Genomic DNA, 20,803 nt, shown 5'->3' with positions numbered 1-20,803 from the left:
GCTCACTATTTGAAGTAACCCACAGTTAAGGAGATATATCATACAATAAGACCAACATACTAGACTGATATAATTTAAGATTTCTGTGCAAATAGGACAAGCCTGAACATTTTTTCTATACTCTGTCATATAAAGAAATCTTTTCTTTCTGAGATAAAGCCAAAAAGAACACAATTTTAGGAGGAAAAATAGATTTTTTTCTGATTGATCTCCTTCCACATTTTTGACTTTAAAAAAAAATCCTTTTAGTACATGCTTTTATAGCATTCATTTGATTGTGACTAAAAATATCCAGGCTTCTTTGTAAAAAAATTTAATTAAAAGAATTTTATTATCTGGCATGAAACAACAACAGAAAATTCTCACAAAAAGAGAAACTGAAAACTTAAATGTGCATGAATTTTTAAATGACTCTCAAGAACCTCTAGAAAACAAAGCCCAGGAATCAGGTAGGAGAGCTGGTATTATAACCAATATGCTAATAAAATCCTACCCCAGCTATAAGGGAAGAAAAAGAAGACCAGGCCAGCTTCCTGAGTGCAGCTAGTTTTGGGTGGAACCCTCATGTAGTCCTGTTGACTTTCCACATACAGAAAGGCAGGCCACCCACGTAGGAGGTGTGGGGGATCTACTTATATTCTCTTAATATGGAGGAATGTTAGCATCATCCCATAATAATTCAAAAAATAAAATTATGATAGTGTAAAATATAATGTAAAAGAAATAGAAAAAATAAAACTTTTATGATAGTATAATTTAGGGAAAGTGGGAGCTCCTGTGAGGAAAACTGTCTGTGTGAGAGTAATGACAGAACAACTGCACCCTCTCACAGGAGGGGAAGGAGAACAGGGAGCCACATAACCTCTGGGTGAACACTCTCAAGTGGAACAGATGGTGGGTGCCAAATGTCTATACTGGCCCATGGGGTTATTTCTATCATTCTTTCCTCTCTGTTCTCTGACTTTTTCTACCACTCTTAAAGAACAACAATCTGATTCCCCTTGCACATCTATCAGATGCAACCTATAGGAATATTTTACTGTTCTATTCTATAAAACACGTCTTCAACTTTATTTTTTCAGCTATCATTTTATTGTCTTTTCTTTAGCTGCCATGCTAGATAAAAGTGAAGTAAAATTGCCCCACATTTATTCTTAACACATGTGTGTCAGCCATAGTCTTTTCCTCTCCAGTTCCCCTCTTCATTAGCTTCAGCTTGCTTTGCACACAACGTTCACTAGAACTTCGTCATCTGTGTTTCCTTATCATGCGACTTCTAGTGGGGTTTTAGTAATAGGCACCAGCAGACTGAGGGTAGCAGAAGAGCTATGGATATTTACTTCCTTCTCTCACTCAGTTCTTTCTGCAGGAACATTGTTCACGGCATCTATGTTTTCCCTGCTCCCGTGTTCTAGCTTTTGTAGGGTTCTGATAACAGCCTCCCTCCTTCTGCTTCATTAGACCAAGGGATGGCAAAGGCTTCCTTGTATGGTTTGTTCCTGTGTGCTTCACCTTCCTTTCTTGGTTCTCTTCACTTTGAAAGAGAAATTTCCGTAAGTCTTTTTAACTACCTTCTTGAACGTGTCAACTGATGCCTACTAGGACATTATGTGGCATCTATTCTTGCATTTGAAATTAGATAAGGACCCAGGGTGTTCTTTTCCTCACAGGGAGACATAGACTATGTATTTTTGATTTGTGATGTCACTTTTAGTCCCCACATATTCCTGGATCTATTTCCAAGCTTTATATATTCTGGCATTGTTCCTTTTTGTCTCACACAAATACCGGTTCACTCAAAATTAATAGGATCTCTGATCTTTATTGTCACCAAATCTCAGGTTGATGAGATACCCATTACCTTTTCCTTTGCTGATGCAAAAATGCAAACATGTTTGTTACATTGTCATTAATTTTTTTTATATGAAGGAACTGTCATTTCTATAACTGCTTGTAATTATATTTTCTCTCTTGTGGAAAGAATGCTCAATTATATCATGCAGGCCATTAACATTTTGTTTTTCATTATTTTTATTCATTTTACTTAACCACAGGGACTTGGGATGTCAGTTTTAGAAGACTGATTTTGCAATTCTTTCAAGATTGCAAATCTACTATAGCAAAATATACATACCCTGAAGAAGCTGAAAGAAAAGAGTAGAATACTATATTTCTGGGAAAAACAACTTAGAAAATATCTGTATACTAATGCATTTGAAAATCTTACTGGCCAAGGATTTTAAGTTTCTTCAGTATCATGTTATATTTCATTTTTGCTTTCAGCTTACAAAAACAATTATTTTTTATTGTCCTATCAGAAAGTCTTCAATGATAGAAGCTAAGAGGTCATTCCAAATATTCCTGTAGCATTCTATCTCCCCGTCTCTGAATGAGTTTAGCTCACACTATGACAAAGAAGATACAACTTAAAAAGATGATTATAATAAATGAGGTTGGTGGAATGAGAGAGGCATTGAGTCTAGCAAAAAAAAAAAAAAAAGAAAAAAGTGGTCTGGGTGCTGCCAGGGGCAGTGGCCGAATGGACAGCTTCCTGGAAGAGGTAGGCTGAGGAGTAGGTTTCAAGGGTAGGTGTTTTCCAGGACAGGATCATTTGGGAAGTGGTGATCATATTAGGCAGAGAACAGCCTAAGCAAATGTAAGGAGAATGGAGTTCAGAGCCTTTTTTATATAACCAGGACGTAAATAAAGTAGGAGAAAAGACAAACTGAAGAAGTAGAAGGTTGTCTTGAAATAAAACATGGCTAGAGTCATGTTATTGACAGGGGCCTATAGAAATGTTTTATGCTAGAGACTCACAAGGTCAGGATACAGAATAACTGCAAAAGATGGATTTGAATATGGCACTTCACCTTCAAATGTTAAATGTAGGTGAAGGGAGCAATTATTTTGGTGAGACAGAATGAAAACCAAAACATGGGCAAATAGTTGGAGTAGAAAAGAAGGAGGAGATTCAAGAAACACCTGAGAGGTGAGATCTTTCAGTTGCCCAGCTGTGTAAATGAGATAATGATTGGACAAATAATGCAACCCAGCCTCGGATGTAAAAAAATACAAGGGATAAACTTTTTTTTCTTGTGGTTTTGAGCTCAGGGCCTCATGCTTGCTAAGAAAGTGCTATACCACTGAATCATGCCTTCAGATTTAAAATATAAGAAGAAAGTTTAAAGGTTAAGAGACCAAGTCCTCTGTCCCCTGGTAAAACAAACAAATCACAAACTAAAATCTTATGTAGTTCACCACATGTCTGTAATCTTAGCTGCACAGGAAGTGGATGTAGGAGTATAGTGGATCGAGGTCTGCCCAGGCAAAAAAGCTAGCGAGACCCTGTTTCAAGAAACAAGCTGGAAAACAGCAGAGAATTATTGTTCTTTCCCTCCCCTCCCGCCTCCCCCCCCTTTTTTTTTTAGCAGTATTGGGGTTTGAAACAGGGCCTCACACTCAGTAGGCAGGTGCTCTACCTCCTAAGTCACTCCCCCAACCCTTTTTGCTTTAGTTATTTTTTGGATGGGATCACGTTTTTGCCCAACACCAGCCTCAGGCTGTGATCCTCCTTCCTATGACTCCCAGTAGCTGTGATTAAAGAAATGAACTATTTGTTGAGATGGGGGATTTGCTAACTTTGTGTTTGGATGGGCCTTAAACTGTGATCCTTTCAATCTCAGCCTCCCATGTATCTGGGATAACAGATGAGAACCACCATGCACAGTCTTACAATTATTCTTAATAAGTTAAGTGATTGTATTCCTTCAAGTAACAAAATTGTAAATTTCTTTAAAATGCTATCCATGTTACCATGTTTGCCATGGTAACAATTCAATCTAGACTGAATTCTAGTCAATATTCTGACAAGAAAAGTCATGTTTTTTAAAAATTAATCACTTTAATATAGGAATAACTTTGAAATACTGTTTAAAAAATCCATTGTGTTTTGTATCTTTCTATTCTTTTGACATAATTATTTTCAGAAATATTTCATTAGACTCTTTTAACATTTGCAAGAAACCTTATTAAGGAAAACATCTATGAACAAGAAAATGATTTAGTAATATTAGAGCTTAAAGTATCAAGTGCAAGCTATAGAAATTTGAATCTGAGACTGCTACTTCCACGTTCCTAAAGCCACAACAAAACACATTCTAAAAATAGGTCATATTCAGAGCTTCAAACACCCAAAAACCAACAGCTCATCTCACACACTAATTTTACTCAAATAACCTCATTGGTAACTACAAAAAAGAAAACTGAAGTTGGCTGAGAAATGTGACACAAGTCTCAAAATCAAACTAAATTGAACAAATTGACTAAGTTTTGATCCAGCCAATTCATTATTAATTAAAAAGAAATGAATTCAAACCATTAGAACATGAAAAGTAATAAGCACTTAGAGAAAATTGTCTTGAAAATAAATTGTTGAAAAATGACTCTTGTTCTCTGGCCTCTTGTGGTAACTGAAATCATTTTAAACTATATTTTCTATTGATTAAAATATTTAGAAGCCAAACTGAGGATATCTCTGCCTAATTCAACTCAAAGGCATAGGACATAAAATGGACTCTGATACATCAGTACTAAAATACTGCCTGTTGATTGAAATTGCTCAACCAATAAGCCTGTTTCCATCATTTAATGAAATATTAGTCAGGAAAAGTCATGTTTTTTAAAAAGCAAAATAATCACTTAGTTAACTTTCTTATTTTAGGAGATAAAGTATTTTGATAAATTCTGATTCAATCATTCAATATTCCCAGAAAACTTTGTAAAGAACACTTATCAACATATGTCTTTCCAGATATAAAATTATAACTTTTGATTAAATTTGCTTTCAGTACTTTACGGTAGCATTTTGAACTTCTAATCTCTTTGTATAATACCATAGAGGCATAAAATAGGAAATATTGAGCTAATTCTCTCACTGTCTTCAGACACAGACTGGAAGCTTTTATACAATATTAATAAAAAGAACATCACTCATCTGAATTTGTTTGCCACAGATTCTTGTCTTTCGCTCAGTGCTCTGTGGGCACACACACACTGATCAATAGGTGGAAGGGTTGCGTTCATCATGCATTCTGTATATGGAACAATAGATCAATGTTACCATTTATAGGGTCAAAGTTAAGAGAGTAACATTGAAGCATCCTGCCTAATTTAAGTTCTACTTTACTCTTTTAATTCATCTTTTAAAATGTGCTCTGAAGTGCTGCCAGATGGCTTTGTAAAGCACAGCCAATTTCTTTCTTTAAAATTCTGGGAAGCATAGGTTTGCATTTCATCATTTTTTCACAGATCCCCTCATATTCGTTTTTCACATGACCCTAAGTTATTAACACTTTCTCTTGTTTTCTCCTTGGTAAATCATACTCGAATTTATTTACTGACAGTTCTACAATGGTTGTTATCGCATCATTTCATCTGTACAAAGTTAGTGCCCAAAGCTGTTTTATTATTTGCATTTTGATTCTCAATAATTTTTAGAACAAAGGTATTCCCATTTGTCTTCCTACCTAGCTGCCAGACCTGTCTGTCTCCATTTTTCCTGCCTCTCCTTCTACTTGACTTCCAGTCCTTATGTTGTCTTCTTTGGACCATTGAATTACCTCTTAGTGGGTTCCTTGATGCAGATATATTTCCTTGTAGTTGATCCTTCACTGTAATTTTCCTTTTTAAAATCCATCTATATCTTCCAGTTGCTTATCTATGGTGTGGAGTCTAAATTCTTCCTGATGACATACATTATTTGCTCTTTGACTTCCTTTCAAGCCCTATCTTCCATTACTCCCTCCAGCACAAAACCATGACACAGTGAAACAGAAGTGTCTGCAGGTTCATCCATATCATATATCCTGTCATGTTGCAAAAGCTTTGACCATGAAGTTTCTCCCTATTGAAACCCTTGCAGTACTCTTTCAGCTAGACTATTTATAATTTTATTTCAAGGACTATCTCAAAAAGTATTCTTCCAGGAAAGTTTTCCCAATCTAACCTAAAGCACCTTAACAACAATGTACAATCCACCTCTATCGGAACTCATCCCAAGTGTTCAGGAACTCAGTATTAATCATCTAAAGATCCAGTTGTTAAAAAAGAAGTACAATCAACAAAAAATGCAGATTTAAATATCCTTTTAAATAGCTTATGTAGGGGGTTTTTATGTAATTGTTTTTTGTAGTGCTGGGGATCAAACCCAGTGCTTTATCCGTGCTAGGCAAGTGCTCTACCACTGAGCCACATCTCCAACCCTTGGCTTTCATCTCCCTCAGTCCAGTTATAGGGTGGTAAACTCCTCAAAGGCAGTACATTAGCAATAGAATAACATCGCTTTTTAATATGCTCAGGTATGACAAGCATATATAAAGAATATTAAGTTTTAAAATTCTCTTTCACTATTTCTGGATAAATATTCATTTCCGTTTCATAGCTATCTTAGTAGGTCTGGTTTATCTGAGTTTTGATTTCTAGATTTAATTTTGGGTCAGCAATATTTTTCTTGTGGATATGTTATGTAAGTCCCTTTGCTAGACACAAGGATAACATAAATGCAATACTGGTTATATAACATTGCCATGAGAATTGAGGTCACCAAATTTTTTTTAAAGATCCTAGCAGAGCGCTTGGCAAAGAAATGCTGTGTTGTTGTTGGTATGGTAATTAAGGGGTACAATGAATCATTAAGAGAATGAATATCTACTTTATTCTCTTGCAACAATGTCACAATAACTTGTGCAAGGTAAAACTCTGCTCTTGCTACTTAGTATTCCAAAACACCAGTGAGAGCAGTCAGGGCTCCTGAGTGCCATGCAACTTACAGAAATCACACTGGTGTGCTGCTCCCTGGTTAAGTAAGCATCTGCTTTGAATGATAACAGTCCCAGATCACATCTGTTTATTGCTGGAAAATACTCAAGGACAAAAGATGACTTCTGTAGTCAGCAATTCTTTTTAAAAGAAAAGATTTAAACAGAATGTTCATTCCCCCCACAGCTTTTAATGACACAAAGCAAATAATAGAAAGTATTGATTACTTTAAAGAATAACAAACACTTAATAAGCAAGCAGTGAGCACTTTCCTCAGAGTATATTCTATATAGGTGTATACGTCTATATACACCTATGTGACTTTCTTATCTGTAAAGTTGGTTCTTTGGTGGATAGGATACTTGGCTGTTCAAAGGCTTCTTTTATAAAATGTGCTAGCTGTTACTTTTTTCAGTTCTTTCTTTTTTAAACTCAGATATAAAAAGTTTTCCTTCATAGGAAATTATGTAAATTTCCAAGGCTTGCTGGATATGATAAGAAAGAATGTGTTTCAATTGAGACAATAGTAATCTAAATGGAAAAGCAAAACATGAATTTTAATGTTTTCCAAAATTCTGAATTTTTTTTCTTGCAGAACATTTATAAATTTCATTTTAAATTTTGAGTGAAGTGAAAAAAACACTTAAAATAATCTGGTAGTTTGAATTCCATAGACTTCTCCTCCCAGAGAGTTTGCTTTTTGTTGTCATCTGTTAAAAATCAGACTTTTTAAAAGTGAAAACTCTCTCTATACAAGATTGGGGCTATAAGAAAGTCTTTAGTGAGTATGGTGAAGAAAGTATTTAAATGACTACTACCAGAGAACTTTAAGGCAAATAACTTTTTCACCTTGTTACTCATTAATGTGCCTTGATCACTATTATGCACTTTAATTTCTTCACACATCAAAATATTGAATGCTATATATTTTATGATTTTTTAAAAAATGTCTAATGTCACATACCTCAATGCTTCATTTTGTCTAACCTTTAGTAAAATTGTCAAGAAAACTATTGTCAACATTTTTTTGTTTCATTTATTCTTTGTGGTACTGGGGATTGAACTCATGGCCTCACACTTGCAAAGCAGGCGCTCTACCACTTGAACCACACCTCCAGTGCAGTTTCATTTATTCTTTACATTCATATTTTCGAGATAATTTTATATTATCCTTAAATTTTAAGGATAATATGAATAATTTTATATTATCCTTAAGTTTTAAGGATAATATAAATAATTTTATATTATTTATATAAATAAATATAATATAATATAATTTTAAGGATTTTAAACTTTATTATAGTAGATGAAGAGAAGCTTCCTGCCTTTCACTTGTCTTTCCTCATCCTTGAAATATAGTTATGTTATAATCTTAATTAAACCTTAGCATTCATATAAACTTGACTGATTGTTTTCTCTGCTGAGACAACTGACATATTACATGGAGTTGTTTATTTTTTTTTTTTTTACTTTTTCCTCAAATTATTAATTACTTTGTTTTATAATTTCCTTTAATTTCTATGTACTAATTGTAATTGTTCATATTCCCATGTATACTAAACCTCCTCTTAATTTCATCATTATGTATTTCAATTTCTTTTGTTCCTTCCTGCCCCAAACACCTCACTCTCTTCCCTCTCACAGCCTTGAATACACACACACACACACACACACACACACACAAAATGCAGATGATATAAAAGTTCTTACATTATTTTTAAGAGTGTATAATGAGTTTGTGTAAGATAACAGCTCAGCTCCCTTAGCTTTTGTTTTAGTCTCTATTGCATTCTAGATATTACACATCTACCTATCAATCTATCTATCACCAAATCATATTCTGGTGGAGATATCAAAAAGAAGAAAGGTTTGCTTTCTATGAGAGTATGATGCTTAATCACCCCTATCTTCGATTTTCCTATCCGGGTCCTTTAAGAGATTGTTTAAGTTGGCTGAGGGTCAGTTGAAAATGGAGAGTATCATTAGCTCTGGTTTTGAGTTCCAGCCAAGTGGATGTGCACTCTGCAGTTACTGCCCCCATGGATTGACAAAGCAAAGCCACAACTGAGCCTTGTTGATAGAGCTTGGTGGCCACTGTGTGACAGGTTGTACTAAATGAATTTCTCACTGTCTCAAGCTTTCCCTGGGGGCTGATAATTTTTTTCAGGGCTATTGAGCATATCTGAGACCTCAAAACACCTTTGAATGAAATTCAACATCAAATCGTTTTGAAAGCTGGTGATGAAGCACCACATTCATTTATTTATTTCTTATTTGTTTGTTTATTTATTTATTTATTTATTTATTTATTTATTTTATTATTCATATGTGCATACAAGGCTTGGGTCATTTCTCCCCCCTGCCCCCACCCCATCCTTTACTACCCACGCTGTCCCCTCCCTCTTCCCCCCCACCCCCTCAATACCCAGCAGAAACTATTTTGCCCTTATTTCTAATTTTGTTATAGAGTATAAGCAATAATAGAAAGGAACATGGGTTTTTGCTGGTTGAGATAAGGATAGCTATACAGGGAGTTGACTCACATTAATTTCCTGTGCATGTGTGTTAACTTCTAGGTTAATTCTTTTTGATCTCACCTTTTCTCTAGTTCCTGGTCCCCTTTTCCTATTGGCCTCAGTTGCTTTTAAGGTATCTGCTTTAGTTTCTCTGCATTAAGGGCAACAAGTGCTAGCTAATTTTTTAAGGTGTCTTACCTATCCTCACCCCTCCCTTGTGTGCTCTCGCTTTTATCATGAAAGCACCACATTTAGATCAGATTTTCCCCAGTATGCCCTAAATGCTGGCTTTAGATTCTCCTTATTTCATTATGGAGGTTCCCTACCCTTCTTTTCTCTTGGTGTCCAAGTAATTGTGTGTGAGAGTTACTGTATTTTTATGTGTGATTTATTCTCTATTTTGGTGGAGGATATCTTTAAACAGTTTTCTGGGATAGTTAGCATGGAAAAAATTTTTGATACTAGTCTTTGCTCAAAAAATTTCTTGGCAACCTTATACTTCATGGACATGTTTGAATAGAATGTTATTTTGTAGTCCCTTCAATTTTGAATTTTAAAGGCATTACCTAATATATCCTTTCATTTTTAAGTTTCTATTATTGCCATTGAGAAGTTAGACTCAATTCTTTCTTTCTTTGTACTTAATGTATATGAATTAATTAATTCCTTCTAGAAATTTTAGATCTCTGATTTTCTGAATTATGATGATGTCCCATATTAGTCTCTTAATTCACAGTCCCTCCAAAGTGGAAAAATTCTCTTTCATATAAGGAAAAATGTACAAGTGTTTAACAATATCTCTCTCCATTTCTTGAATCTGTATATGGAATTACTATTAGTTAGAATTTGAACTTCATGTGTTAATCATGTGTTAATTTTCTTGTTTTAAAAATTGTAAGTTCTTTTGGTAATATCTCTTCAGTTAAAGACCATTTTCACTGAAATGCCAGTTCATACACTTTGACAATTTTTTTTCTTGATTATCTTTTTTTGAGCAAAATGTAGGAGATACTTATTTAGGATGGTAATCATTTAGCATTTATGTATGAAATATTTTTAGCTTATCTGTTATTTGTTTATTGCCTTTGGATTATGTTCTTTTTCTATATAAATTTTAACATTGTTTATAGACAAAAATACTTACCACTTCTATGATACATATCGGTTTCTTATTTTGCTTAGGAAGCTGCCACATTCCACCAAAGTTATATGAATATTCTCTTGAATTTCAAACATTTTTGTTATTTTATTTTTGAAATTTATCTCCTTACTGTACCTTAAATCACTTGCTATATGCTATGATCTAGGAATATGCTTTTTTCCCACAAAATAAAATTGTTAGAACTATTTGCTAAATAAACCAGTAGATCATCTTTGAATGAAATGTCTGTTTTATTGGAATTTTTAATAATAATTTTAGAGTCATATAGATTATTACATTTACATATTTGTTTAGTTTGTATTGTTGTTTTTGCAGAGATTTTATGGAAAATTTTAATGTATGATAAAGCAAGATGCTTTTTTCTTTGGTAAGCTACAAAGTGCCTGTAATGGACATGGTGTGGATAACAGTTGTTTGGCAATAATCATCAACAGTGTTGGATGTTTTACTTCCCAAACCATTAGCTCAGTCTTATAAATTGAAGCTATCTTTCCATGGACTAGTACTGTAACCATCGGTACTAAAATCATAGCATCGATTAGTACAATTGCCAGAGTAGAATGATATTAAGTTATTTATGTAGAGTTTAGCCTTGGCTTTTTAATAGTTGCTTTGTATCTCTACTGAATGGTTTCACTGTTCTGGGATTCTGTTTCCTTAACTACCAGGTAGAAATCATAATTTAGGTTATTCCATAGCTTTTTTTGACAAATGAATTGTTTTTTGACAAATGTAAAGGCATTTACAACAAAATAAACACTACATATTTTTAAATGTATACATCTTTTTAAAATTATGTATATCTATGATAAAAATAATCTTAGCTTTTATTCAAGTGCCCTTCACTTTGCTTTGTCTCAGTGTTCTTATCTTGATTCAAAAGCTACTCTCTCATAAGTAAGTCAGAGCACCAACTCCCAGTGCAACTATTTCAGGGACTTCTAAGCAAAGAAGACATTAAAAAATATACAGCAGGTTCCAGGAGTAGGTGTGAACTGGTTATAGTGCATGTTAAATTCGTGGTTTCTAAATTTACAGTTGCACATCTCATTTTAATGGTTTGCTTAGCATTTCACCAGAGCACTGGAGTATTCTTCTTGCACAAATGAAATTGGTCATCTTTCATGTTTCAGTAACTCAAAATAAATATTAATGTTTAATTTGTAAAAAAGTAAAAAATATTGAAAACTATCATTTTAGAAATTAATCTTTTTAAGTCTAAAATAGTCTGGGCTTTAAATTTAGTAGTCGACAATTCTTTGATGCATGCAAAAGCTAAGAAAATTTCAAAATAAGTTCAAGAAATTTTGAAACTACTCCAGGAATGAGGGGAGAGATATAAAGAATGATGGAGGGGGTGAATTCAACCAGGACATATTGTAAGAACTTTTGTAAATATCACAATGTACCCCTAGGACAATAATAATAAAAAAGTAAAATGAAACACTCTGGGCTTTCAATTAAGTAGTTGACAATTCTTCTGTGTGTGTAAAAATTAAGAAAAATTCAAAGTAAGTTCAAAAAATTGAATTCATTTAATTTTTCAGTGGTCAGTTAATAGCCTGAGCTTCTGGCTCAGAGTTAAGACTTGTAATCTTTTGTATTTTCATAATGGGCTATTTTTCAGAAGATGCTTCAATTTTTAATTCCCAGCTGGTGTTCCAAGCCTGGAAATCAATGGTGCTGAATTTTAAACTGAAGAAATTTAAGAAAGTATGGTAAGTTCTAGGGAAACCATCGCCTACAGAGAGGAGGCATTTCTGTGCAGGGAGTCACATAGGAATAATTAAACTGACAAATGTAGGACTCTTTAAAAACATCTCTTCTTGGCTGAAGGCCAAAGAACAGAAAAAGAAAGCATTTTAGAGAATATATGTTTAAGGGACCTGAGAAAATTATGGTAGGAAAATCAGGTACATGATAAGGGGAATGATTGTGACAATGACATTGAACACTTATCCTATGTACCAATCACAGTGTCAAGCCCTTTCCATTCACTATTTTCATTAATCCTTGCAATAAAATATGGTAGGTTTAGCTATTGCAATCTTAGCTTCTGTAGATTAGGAAGCAAACACTAGCAGAATTCAAGTAACTTGTCTAATAGAATGTTTATAAAACTGTCATTAAAAGTGATGTTTAAATAATCATAATTTTCCACTTTAGATCTCACAATGGAAATTCCTCACATTTGCATTTGAGTTTGCTCTTGTGTCTTCACCTACCAATAATAAAACATTCCAGCAAGTTTTTACTTTTTATTTGGAGGTGATACAGAAGGTGACACTTACAAGATACTCCTCACCTAGAATTTCTCTCATAATATTGCTAGGAAAATTTATAAAACTACTTATTAGCAACTCTGTCATTTAAATCTCTTTAGTAGTCAAAGTATTACATTATATGACCAGTGCTTAATTGCATTCTGTTTGCTTTAGGAGATTAGTCAGCATGCACAGCAAAAACTAATAATCGATCTATTCGTTCCCCCTCAAATTACTTGTAAATGGAGTGTTTGGAAACACACACACACACACACACACACACACACACACACACACACACACACAAATAAATTATTGCCATCCATTAATTGTAAGTGCTACCACCTTTTCTCTTATAATATAATGACTTTAAATGAAATTAAATCTCAACAACTATATTAAGTAACATACATCAATCAGTTAAAAAATTAAATAATTTTATCAAATAATAGCAAGAAGCAAGCAGCCGTCTTTCATATAAAATGAACAAAAATGTTTTAAATGTATATGAAGAAAATGAGAACAATTTTACCCAGCAATAATAATATATTATGTAATAGAGAGGCATATGATGTTCATGAGAAGGAAATACATATATATAAAGATGTTAATTCCTTCAAAATTTGAGTTATTACATAATTTAAATAAATCTTTATGTAGAACTCCTTTACCTTCTCAACAAAGAGCATTTTAAAATTTCTTTAGAAGCATTTTAAAAATAAAAAAGATAAAATCAGTCCAATTTAGAAAAAACAAATATAAAGTTAGAATAATTGAACATGGCACTGATGGGTATGAGTGGACAAATCAGTGAAATAATCTGTAAAGTTCATTACCAGAATAAATCTCCTTGAGAATTTTCCCTGTGATGAATATGGTATTTCTTATTAATGAGGACATAAAAGTTTATTCCACAAATATTTCCAGGAAAATTGGTTGAGTATTCCCTTTTCACATGGAATAAAAACAAACTGATTTAAAGAATTAAATATTACTGCTTACATCACAAAAGTACTACAAGAAAAATTGCATAGGAATTGTCTATGCAATATCTTCTATATAGGTAAAGAATCCACAAATAATTAAAGAAGAAATAATAGAAGAAATTATTTATAAACTTGATCTTAGATTTCTACATTTAAGCTCACAAAAGGAAGGAATTTAATGAGCATTGTAAAGCATTGGACTCAACCTTTTGTTTGCATATTAAATCACTGACACTCAGAGTGAACAGTCACCTTTTGAACTTTCCATTCTTATCAGTAACTCCCTAAAACTTCAATTGCCAATCACAAATCCTGGTGAGGCTAGTTAAGAACACAGACTTCAGTATTGGACACAAACTGAATTTATGTTTTGACTTCGTTCTTAAAGAAACTAAAATCTGATATACAATTTTACTATCTGTGAATTGCAAGAAAATAAAGCCTCTTAGATGGTATCACTGAGGTTTTTGTTTTGCTGGTGAATGGGAGTTAAAAGAGATAATATTCCTTGCTGCTTCTGCTTTATGTTATTTTTTCCATAAATGTTTCTATCTCATGACTCTGAAATCTAGATTCAAATTGAGACACATATCCTGAATTCTAGATCTGTAGTCTCACTACATAAAATGCATTTTTCTGCTTGTAACTCTCCTGTATACTTCAAACTTTCAAAAATCTTAAAGACTTAAATAAAGATGGCCATCTTTTACTTGTGTAGAAATAAATGCTGATGCCTTTAAACTCCTCACTAGCATATAATAATTCTCACATCAATCATTCCTTTTGTGCACAGAGCATTGAATTCACATTCCTGACCTAACTTGGTATGAATTTCCAGTTGCTCTATTCTCCCCTTGTAACCATTCTCTAACTTCACTGAATTACATTCCTCCTCCATACACCCAATCCTTCCTTCTATTTCTCCAGATTTTTCCATTAATTTGGACTTTGCTTCTCAGTAACCACTCTCTAAACAACCCTATTTGCTTTTGCTAAGCCTTTTTGCTAAGTGCTGGAATACCACGATGAACAGATCGTGGCTCTTGCCTGAGAGTTGTTCAGTTGTATGGAGGAAACAAGTATAAAAGTAGGTAATTTAAATCAAAGAGAAGTAATAAAACATTCAAATTATGGTATAAGTAGGTAAATTTTGAGAGCTGAAAGAAAGCTTAAAAGGAAAAAGAGGCAAAATGAGGAAGAGGGTGAACTGAGTCCTGAGTGTACATAGTTTGATGCATTTATGGGCTCTCCAGGTAAATCCTGTGCTCCCAGACAGATTCTTTGGTCTTTCCCTTGTTCTCTTTTCAATGGCTGTCACCTAGGTGTTTCCCAGACTCCCTTGTTAAATGGCTTTCAATTGGATTTGATCATTTGCAGAAATTGTAGAACTGGAGGAAGGGCGAAGCCAGTATATTTCTCCCCACCCTTGTCTGTCTCAGTGTGTACTTTCGTCATTTGTTGTATTTCTTCCTTTTCCTGATCCTAGTAAGACAAGCTTGCCCTGATTTTAGCACATACTGTCCTCTAGCTTCCTTCTGTTTCCCCACCATCGTCTTCTTATACTCTTCTATGAGTATATAATCAACAGCCAGCCATATATTTCTTCTACTTTTATATTCACAGTGGCTTCTGTTTTCTTGATTGTACACAAATGCATGAATGAATGTGAACTCTAGGGAAGTATCTGGCTGAATCTGGATTCCAAGAAATTCGAGCAGTGGATTTGGGACTAATCTACACAAAGAAGAGTCGAGTTTGTACAGAGACATTAAGAAAAGGATTGGGGTTTGAGAGTGAAATTCTTAGGAAAATAGCTATAGTAGAGGAAGAACAACTTTTGAGTGAGTCCAAAGAAAAACTGGCAAGAACCAAAAAAAAGTGTAATCCACTTAGTCCATGAAGAAACTGAGGTATTATTTAGACTCTACATTTATCAGGTGAGGTTTCTGAAAGCTGAGAAATAACATCACATATGTGGAAACAGAAAATAATTAAAATCCATCTACTTGTTCTCCTTAGTGACCTTGTGATACCATGCCTATAATTATTCTGTTTAACAATATGATATTTGGTGTCATTTTCTGTATACTTTGCTTTCTACTATGAAATGCCAATATATGCTATCATTTACCTCATAACTCATCATAAAAATTAAACAAGGTAATATGCAAAAAGTGCATTTAGAATAGTGTAAAATACTTAGAATAGTCAAAATAACTGAGATTGATTTAATTCTGAAGGCTAAGTAGCTACCAAATTTGATCACAATATAATAAATGATATTGTTTAGCTCATAAACATTATGTGCTTGCTGAAACTAAAAGATTGTCTTTCATTTTGAAATAATTTAGAATTTGCTTAATTAAAACAAACTTAATTTCAAATTTAATTTTACATTTGACTTTTACTTTAGAAGTTCAATAGCTAATTTTTTTATAAAATTATTTTTAGAGCATTTGTTTCTTCTGATCTTCATATACTTAAGATTTTTCACATACTTGAGACTTAAATGAGGCTTTATGATGGATTTTCTATTTGCATATTTTAAACAAACCATTTCTCTATATTTCAAGAAGATATACTTTCCCCTGAGAAAGTCTTCTGAATCTCTTTTCTGTCACCTTCTCATTCTTTCTTATTTTTAAAATTTCAATAGTCCAAGTTTTAAATATAAATGAGGAAATTGAGCAATTATTAAATGAATGCAAAGCCACTTTTGTTTAATGGAAAACGATGATTTACTAACCAGTGCTTTTTACCATTAGTGCATATTTAATTCATTTTAAAAACAAAGAAGTTATAATGTAGCATATAGATTCTACACAAATCCAACATTGTAAGTTTTAACCTACCGTCAGTGTCTGCTAGTCCTACTCCTCCCACTCCTGGCTGTTTCACAGACTCTTGTCCATTCTGTCCCATCTTCCCTCTGTTTATAAAGCAAATATGATATGTTCAGTTATGATTCCCAAAAGCAAATGAGAAGGTTATGCTTCCAAAAGTAAAATGACATTATGTATTCAGACCTGCAATGAATTATTTCAATGGCAAATTTACAATTAACTATTTTGTCATGTTAATTTCAATTAATTATTAATTAATACATGATCTCACTGTGTAGCCCTAGCCTCAGATTCCTGATCTTCCTGCCTCAACCTCCTGAGTCTTGGGATTACAGACATGTGCCATGACATCTGACTTCCTTAATTTTAGCAAGGAGTTTGTTTATTATTCTTGATCAACCTTATTAAATATTCTAAAATTCAGCAAGTTTTATTTTGTAGACTTATTTATCAAAAAATAAAACCATCATGAAAATTTCAAATTTTTTTCAGATTTTTTTCCCCATCTTAAAAATTCTTCATTTAACTGATACTTAAAAACAGAAAAGTTGCTTATATTAATGGAACAGCATGTGATTGTTCAATATATGTATACCTTGTTGATATCCATACCAGGTCAAACATATCCATGTCCTCAAACATTTTTATTCCTTTTTCATTTTTAACTCAAGAAGGACTTGTTATGTATTCATACTATTAATGTTTTGTTACATAGATTCTTTGGTGAGAAGGAAAATACTGAATTAAATAACATATGGAAATAATACTGTAACCTAATAGGTGTTTCTTAAAAAACATACAAATGACCAACAGTTGTCTGAAAAAATGTTCAACATCATTAATCATCAGGGAAATATAAATTAAAACCACAATGCCAGTAAAAATGGCATGTGAATTGATAACAAGTGCTGCTGAGGTGGTAGAGAAGAGGGAACCCTTACACACTGTTGATGGGAATGCAAATTAGTACAGTCATTACAGAAAACTGTATGGAACTTTGACAAAAATTAAAAGTAGAAGAGCTGGTGGAGTGGCTTAAGTGGTAAGGATGCCTGCTCAGCAGGTGTAAGGACCTGAGTTCAAACCCCAGTGCCACCAAAGGAAAACAAAAAAAAAAAAAAGGAAAAGTATAAAAATTAAAAGTAGAATTACCTTATGATCAAGCAACTCCATGACTGCTTTTGTGTATATACACAACCATGTTTATTGTAGCAACATTTATAAAAACCAAGAAAAGGCAGTGTCAAACTGTTCCATAAATTGATGAATGGATAAAGGAAATATGGTGCTGTACACTCATATGTAGACTCTGAAAAAGTTGATCTTATGGACATTGAGAGTAGAATATTGGTTATCAGAGGCTGGAGGAAGTAGGGAGTGGGGAAGGGCAAGGAAAAGGTAGGTCAATGGGTATCAAGTTACAGTTAGGAGAAATAAGTTCTCGTGTGCTATTACATTGTAGAGTGCTATACATAATGACAATGTGCTATGTATTTCAAAGTGGCTAGAAGAAAGGATTCTGAATTCTTTCACCAAAAAAAAAAAAATGGCAAATGGCTGAGGAAATCGATATGGTTACCCTTATAAGAACACTGCACAATGTGTACATTTATTGAAACATCATATGTATCGCAAAATATTTTCAGTTTTTGTGTGATTTACAAAATGAAAATAAAAAGCTATACCTCAAAATATTGTAATAATATTCATTTTCTTCATTTCAACCCATGATTTCTTTTTCAAAGCCCACCCGTTTTTTCTGGCTGTCTTGAGCAAGTTGGATTTTCAAGTCAAACTGTTTGATCTATGCTTCTGCCTTTGCTATCTGTGGCTATGTGTAATTTAAGGCAAAGTACCTCGTCAAGATTCTTTCTTCTTTTATAACAGAAGTGTAGTAATATTACATACCTTTTTCATATGAGAAAATCAAATGGAAAATGTATATGAAGGTTTAACACAGAGCTTGAGAAATTATAAGCATTCAATAAATATAGTGTATTAACAGGTTAATACGTAGCTACATATAAAATAGCTTTAATTCAGCTAAAATCTGCTACTCAATTTTAGATTCAGCCATATAGTTCTGAGAAAGCCAACTGGATGAAGAATTTATAGGCTTTAAAAACCAAGTTTACAATGTTGGCAATGCAACACACAAATAACTGTAGACCTTCTTATTGCTTCAGCCAGAGGAAAGGCTCCATAGAACACAAGTGATTTGGATTTGCCTTTCTATGTACTTCCATGAGACATTCTAAAATGACAGAATTAAAACTCTTAAATGCTATAAAGGATGCTTGAAACAAAAGAAAGTCTTGACACTGTCTTTCTAGACAATAATTCTAACAGCAAAATTTATTAATTATGATTTTTGCATAATTACTTGGTTTGCTGAACCTGCTGAAAATGTAATACTAATTTCTTAAGAATCTAATTATATCTTCCTTGAAAATTGACAAAAATCCTCTTATTATTTTACTCCAGAGAAAATGCTGAAGTGTTACTGCACATAGTGAAACAAGAACAGATGTAAATTTAGAAATTATTTATCTTGAAGGCTATTATATTGTTCCATTATGACAATTCTAAGTCAAATAGTTAAGCAGAAATTTCTATTAAGTGACCACATGGGAATAAAAAGTGACCACATGAGGATCAAGTGCATGAAAATTATGCAATTTCTAAAGTGTGTGCATATGTGTCTAGTGTGTATGGTTTAGAGCTGAACATATAGTCTTGTTTACATAATGCACAAACTTCAACTTGTGTAATTGCTTCGCTAAGATTCATTGAGTTTAAAAATGAACTCTGCTCTTTTTGTTGCAATTAGAGAGGAAGAAAATGTTAGTAACAGCAACAATGTGCATGCTAGTAAAATGAACCAAAATAGATCTTGCTACTGAGACAAATACATTGAAAGTGAGGATTCCTTTAGCATTGCCAATCCAGAAAATCAGATAACTGAAAAGTTACTAACCTTCTACTATGTAAAACCTCAATAAAAGGAGCTATAATTCTTGGCAATTGTAAGTAAACATTTTTATGATTTTTAGACTTGAGTAACATCAGATATTTATCCAAAATGTGTGGTATGTCCATGTTGAAGATGATACAGCATAGTGAAACTAAATGAAATACAAAGGAAATGTCTCTGTGGGTTGTGCAAAGAATGCACAATTCTGAATTCTCAATAAATAATACTCAGCTCAGAACATTCTGACTACATATATTATTGTTTATATATTGTAATAAATCACCAAATATTTATCAAATGCTAATAGCCCAAGAAACAATTGTGTGAGATATAATGAAGCATTTAAAAGAATTAGCAAATACTGTTTCTTACATATCTCATGTAATAAATTCAAAAAAGTGACTTTTCTTTGAGCTCATATAGTGAAACTATATTCAACTAGACAGTTTTGAGACATTTTGCTTTAAGAGAAAAACAGGAAATAGGAAAAAATCCTCTAAATTAGAATATAATACATATGTAAAAAATACTTATCTAATTTCACAACAGATATTCAAACATTGAGGAAATAACATAGGTTGCTCTCTGGAAGTTATAGCTATACAATCAGTGTTAAATGAAATATTCTGGAAGGTACAGATAAACTGGAAGGATATCAAATTATGTGTGGTGCAGGCCCTTCCTAAATTCATATGATATTCCCAGTCTAAAAAGAAATGCAATGAATTTGTAAAATTCTTTTCAGTCAGTCAAACTGGATTATCAGAGGCCAGAGATGAATGAGATGGTATTCCTTTTAGGAATAATTTCCAGTAAAATAGAACTGATGAAGTACAAGTAATTCTATTGACTCCACAGCCGAAAGTCTCCAAAACAAAAAAACAAATACAAAAACCCCTTAGATGGATAGGGGACACAATGATAATTTCCTTATATTAAGCTGGAAAAATGTAATGTGAAAACTATAAAATAAACACATTACTCACTGTAAAAATCTATTTTCCTGCTTTTCTTTTGTAAACTAAATCATTAGCACCATTCTGGGATCAAAACGAAATGCTTATAAAATCTTTGGTATTAAAATAATGAGAACTATCACTCAGAGAAGACTTCACTCAACACTGGAGAAAATGCAAATGACCTTTAATGAAAGTCGCTGACAGGATGGGCAAGCTCTGTGAAGGCCAGACAGTAATGATTTTCTGTCTCTGTGGCATCCTCTCAGTTCTGTCGTGGCAGCAC

The 20,803-nt window shown here is 33.1% G+C and overlaps 1 protein-coding gene across 4 annotated transcripts in view; it reads right to left on the bottom strand.

Annotated features, from left to right (window-relative positions):
- The window catches only part of Pclo (piccolo presynaptic cytomatrix protein), a 371,116-nt gene that overhangs the window by 19,011 nt on the left and 331,302 nt on the right, over positions 1-20,803 (bottom strand). For all 4 annotated transcript variants that reach the window (XM_074064870.1, XM_074064869.1, XM_074064867.1 and 1 more), the window contains one exon: positions 16,597-16,673. In XM_074064870.1, the coding sequence (XP_073920971.1) occupies positions 16,597-16,673 (77 nt within the window). The remainder of the gene's footprint in view (positions 1-16,596; positions 16,674-20,803) is intronic.

The sequence above is a fragment of the Castor canadensis genome, chromosome 2 (genome assembly GCF_047511655.1).
Source record: "Castor canadensis chromosome 2, mCasCan1.hap1v2, whole genome shotgun sequence".
NCBI classification, from domain to species: Eukaryota; Metazoa; Chordata; class Mammalia; order Rodentia; family Castoridae; genus Castor; species Castor canadensis.
Note: the sequence above shows the minus strand (reverse complement) of the source record. Positions and strands in the feature narration are given on the sequence as shown.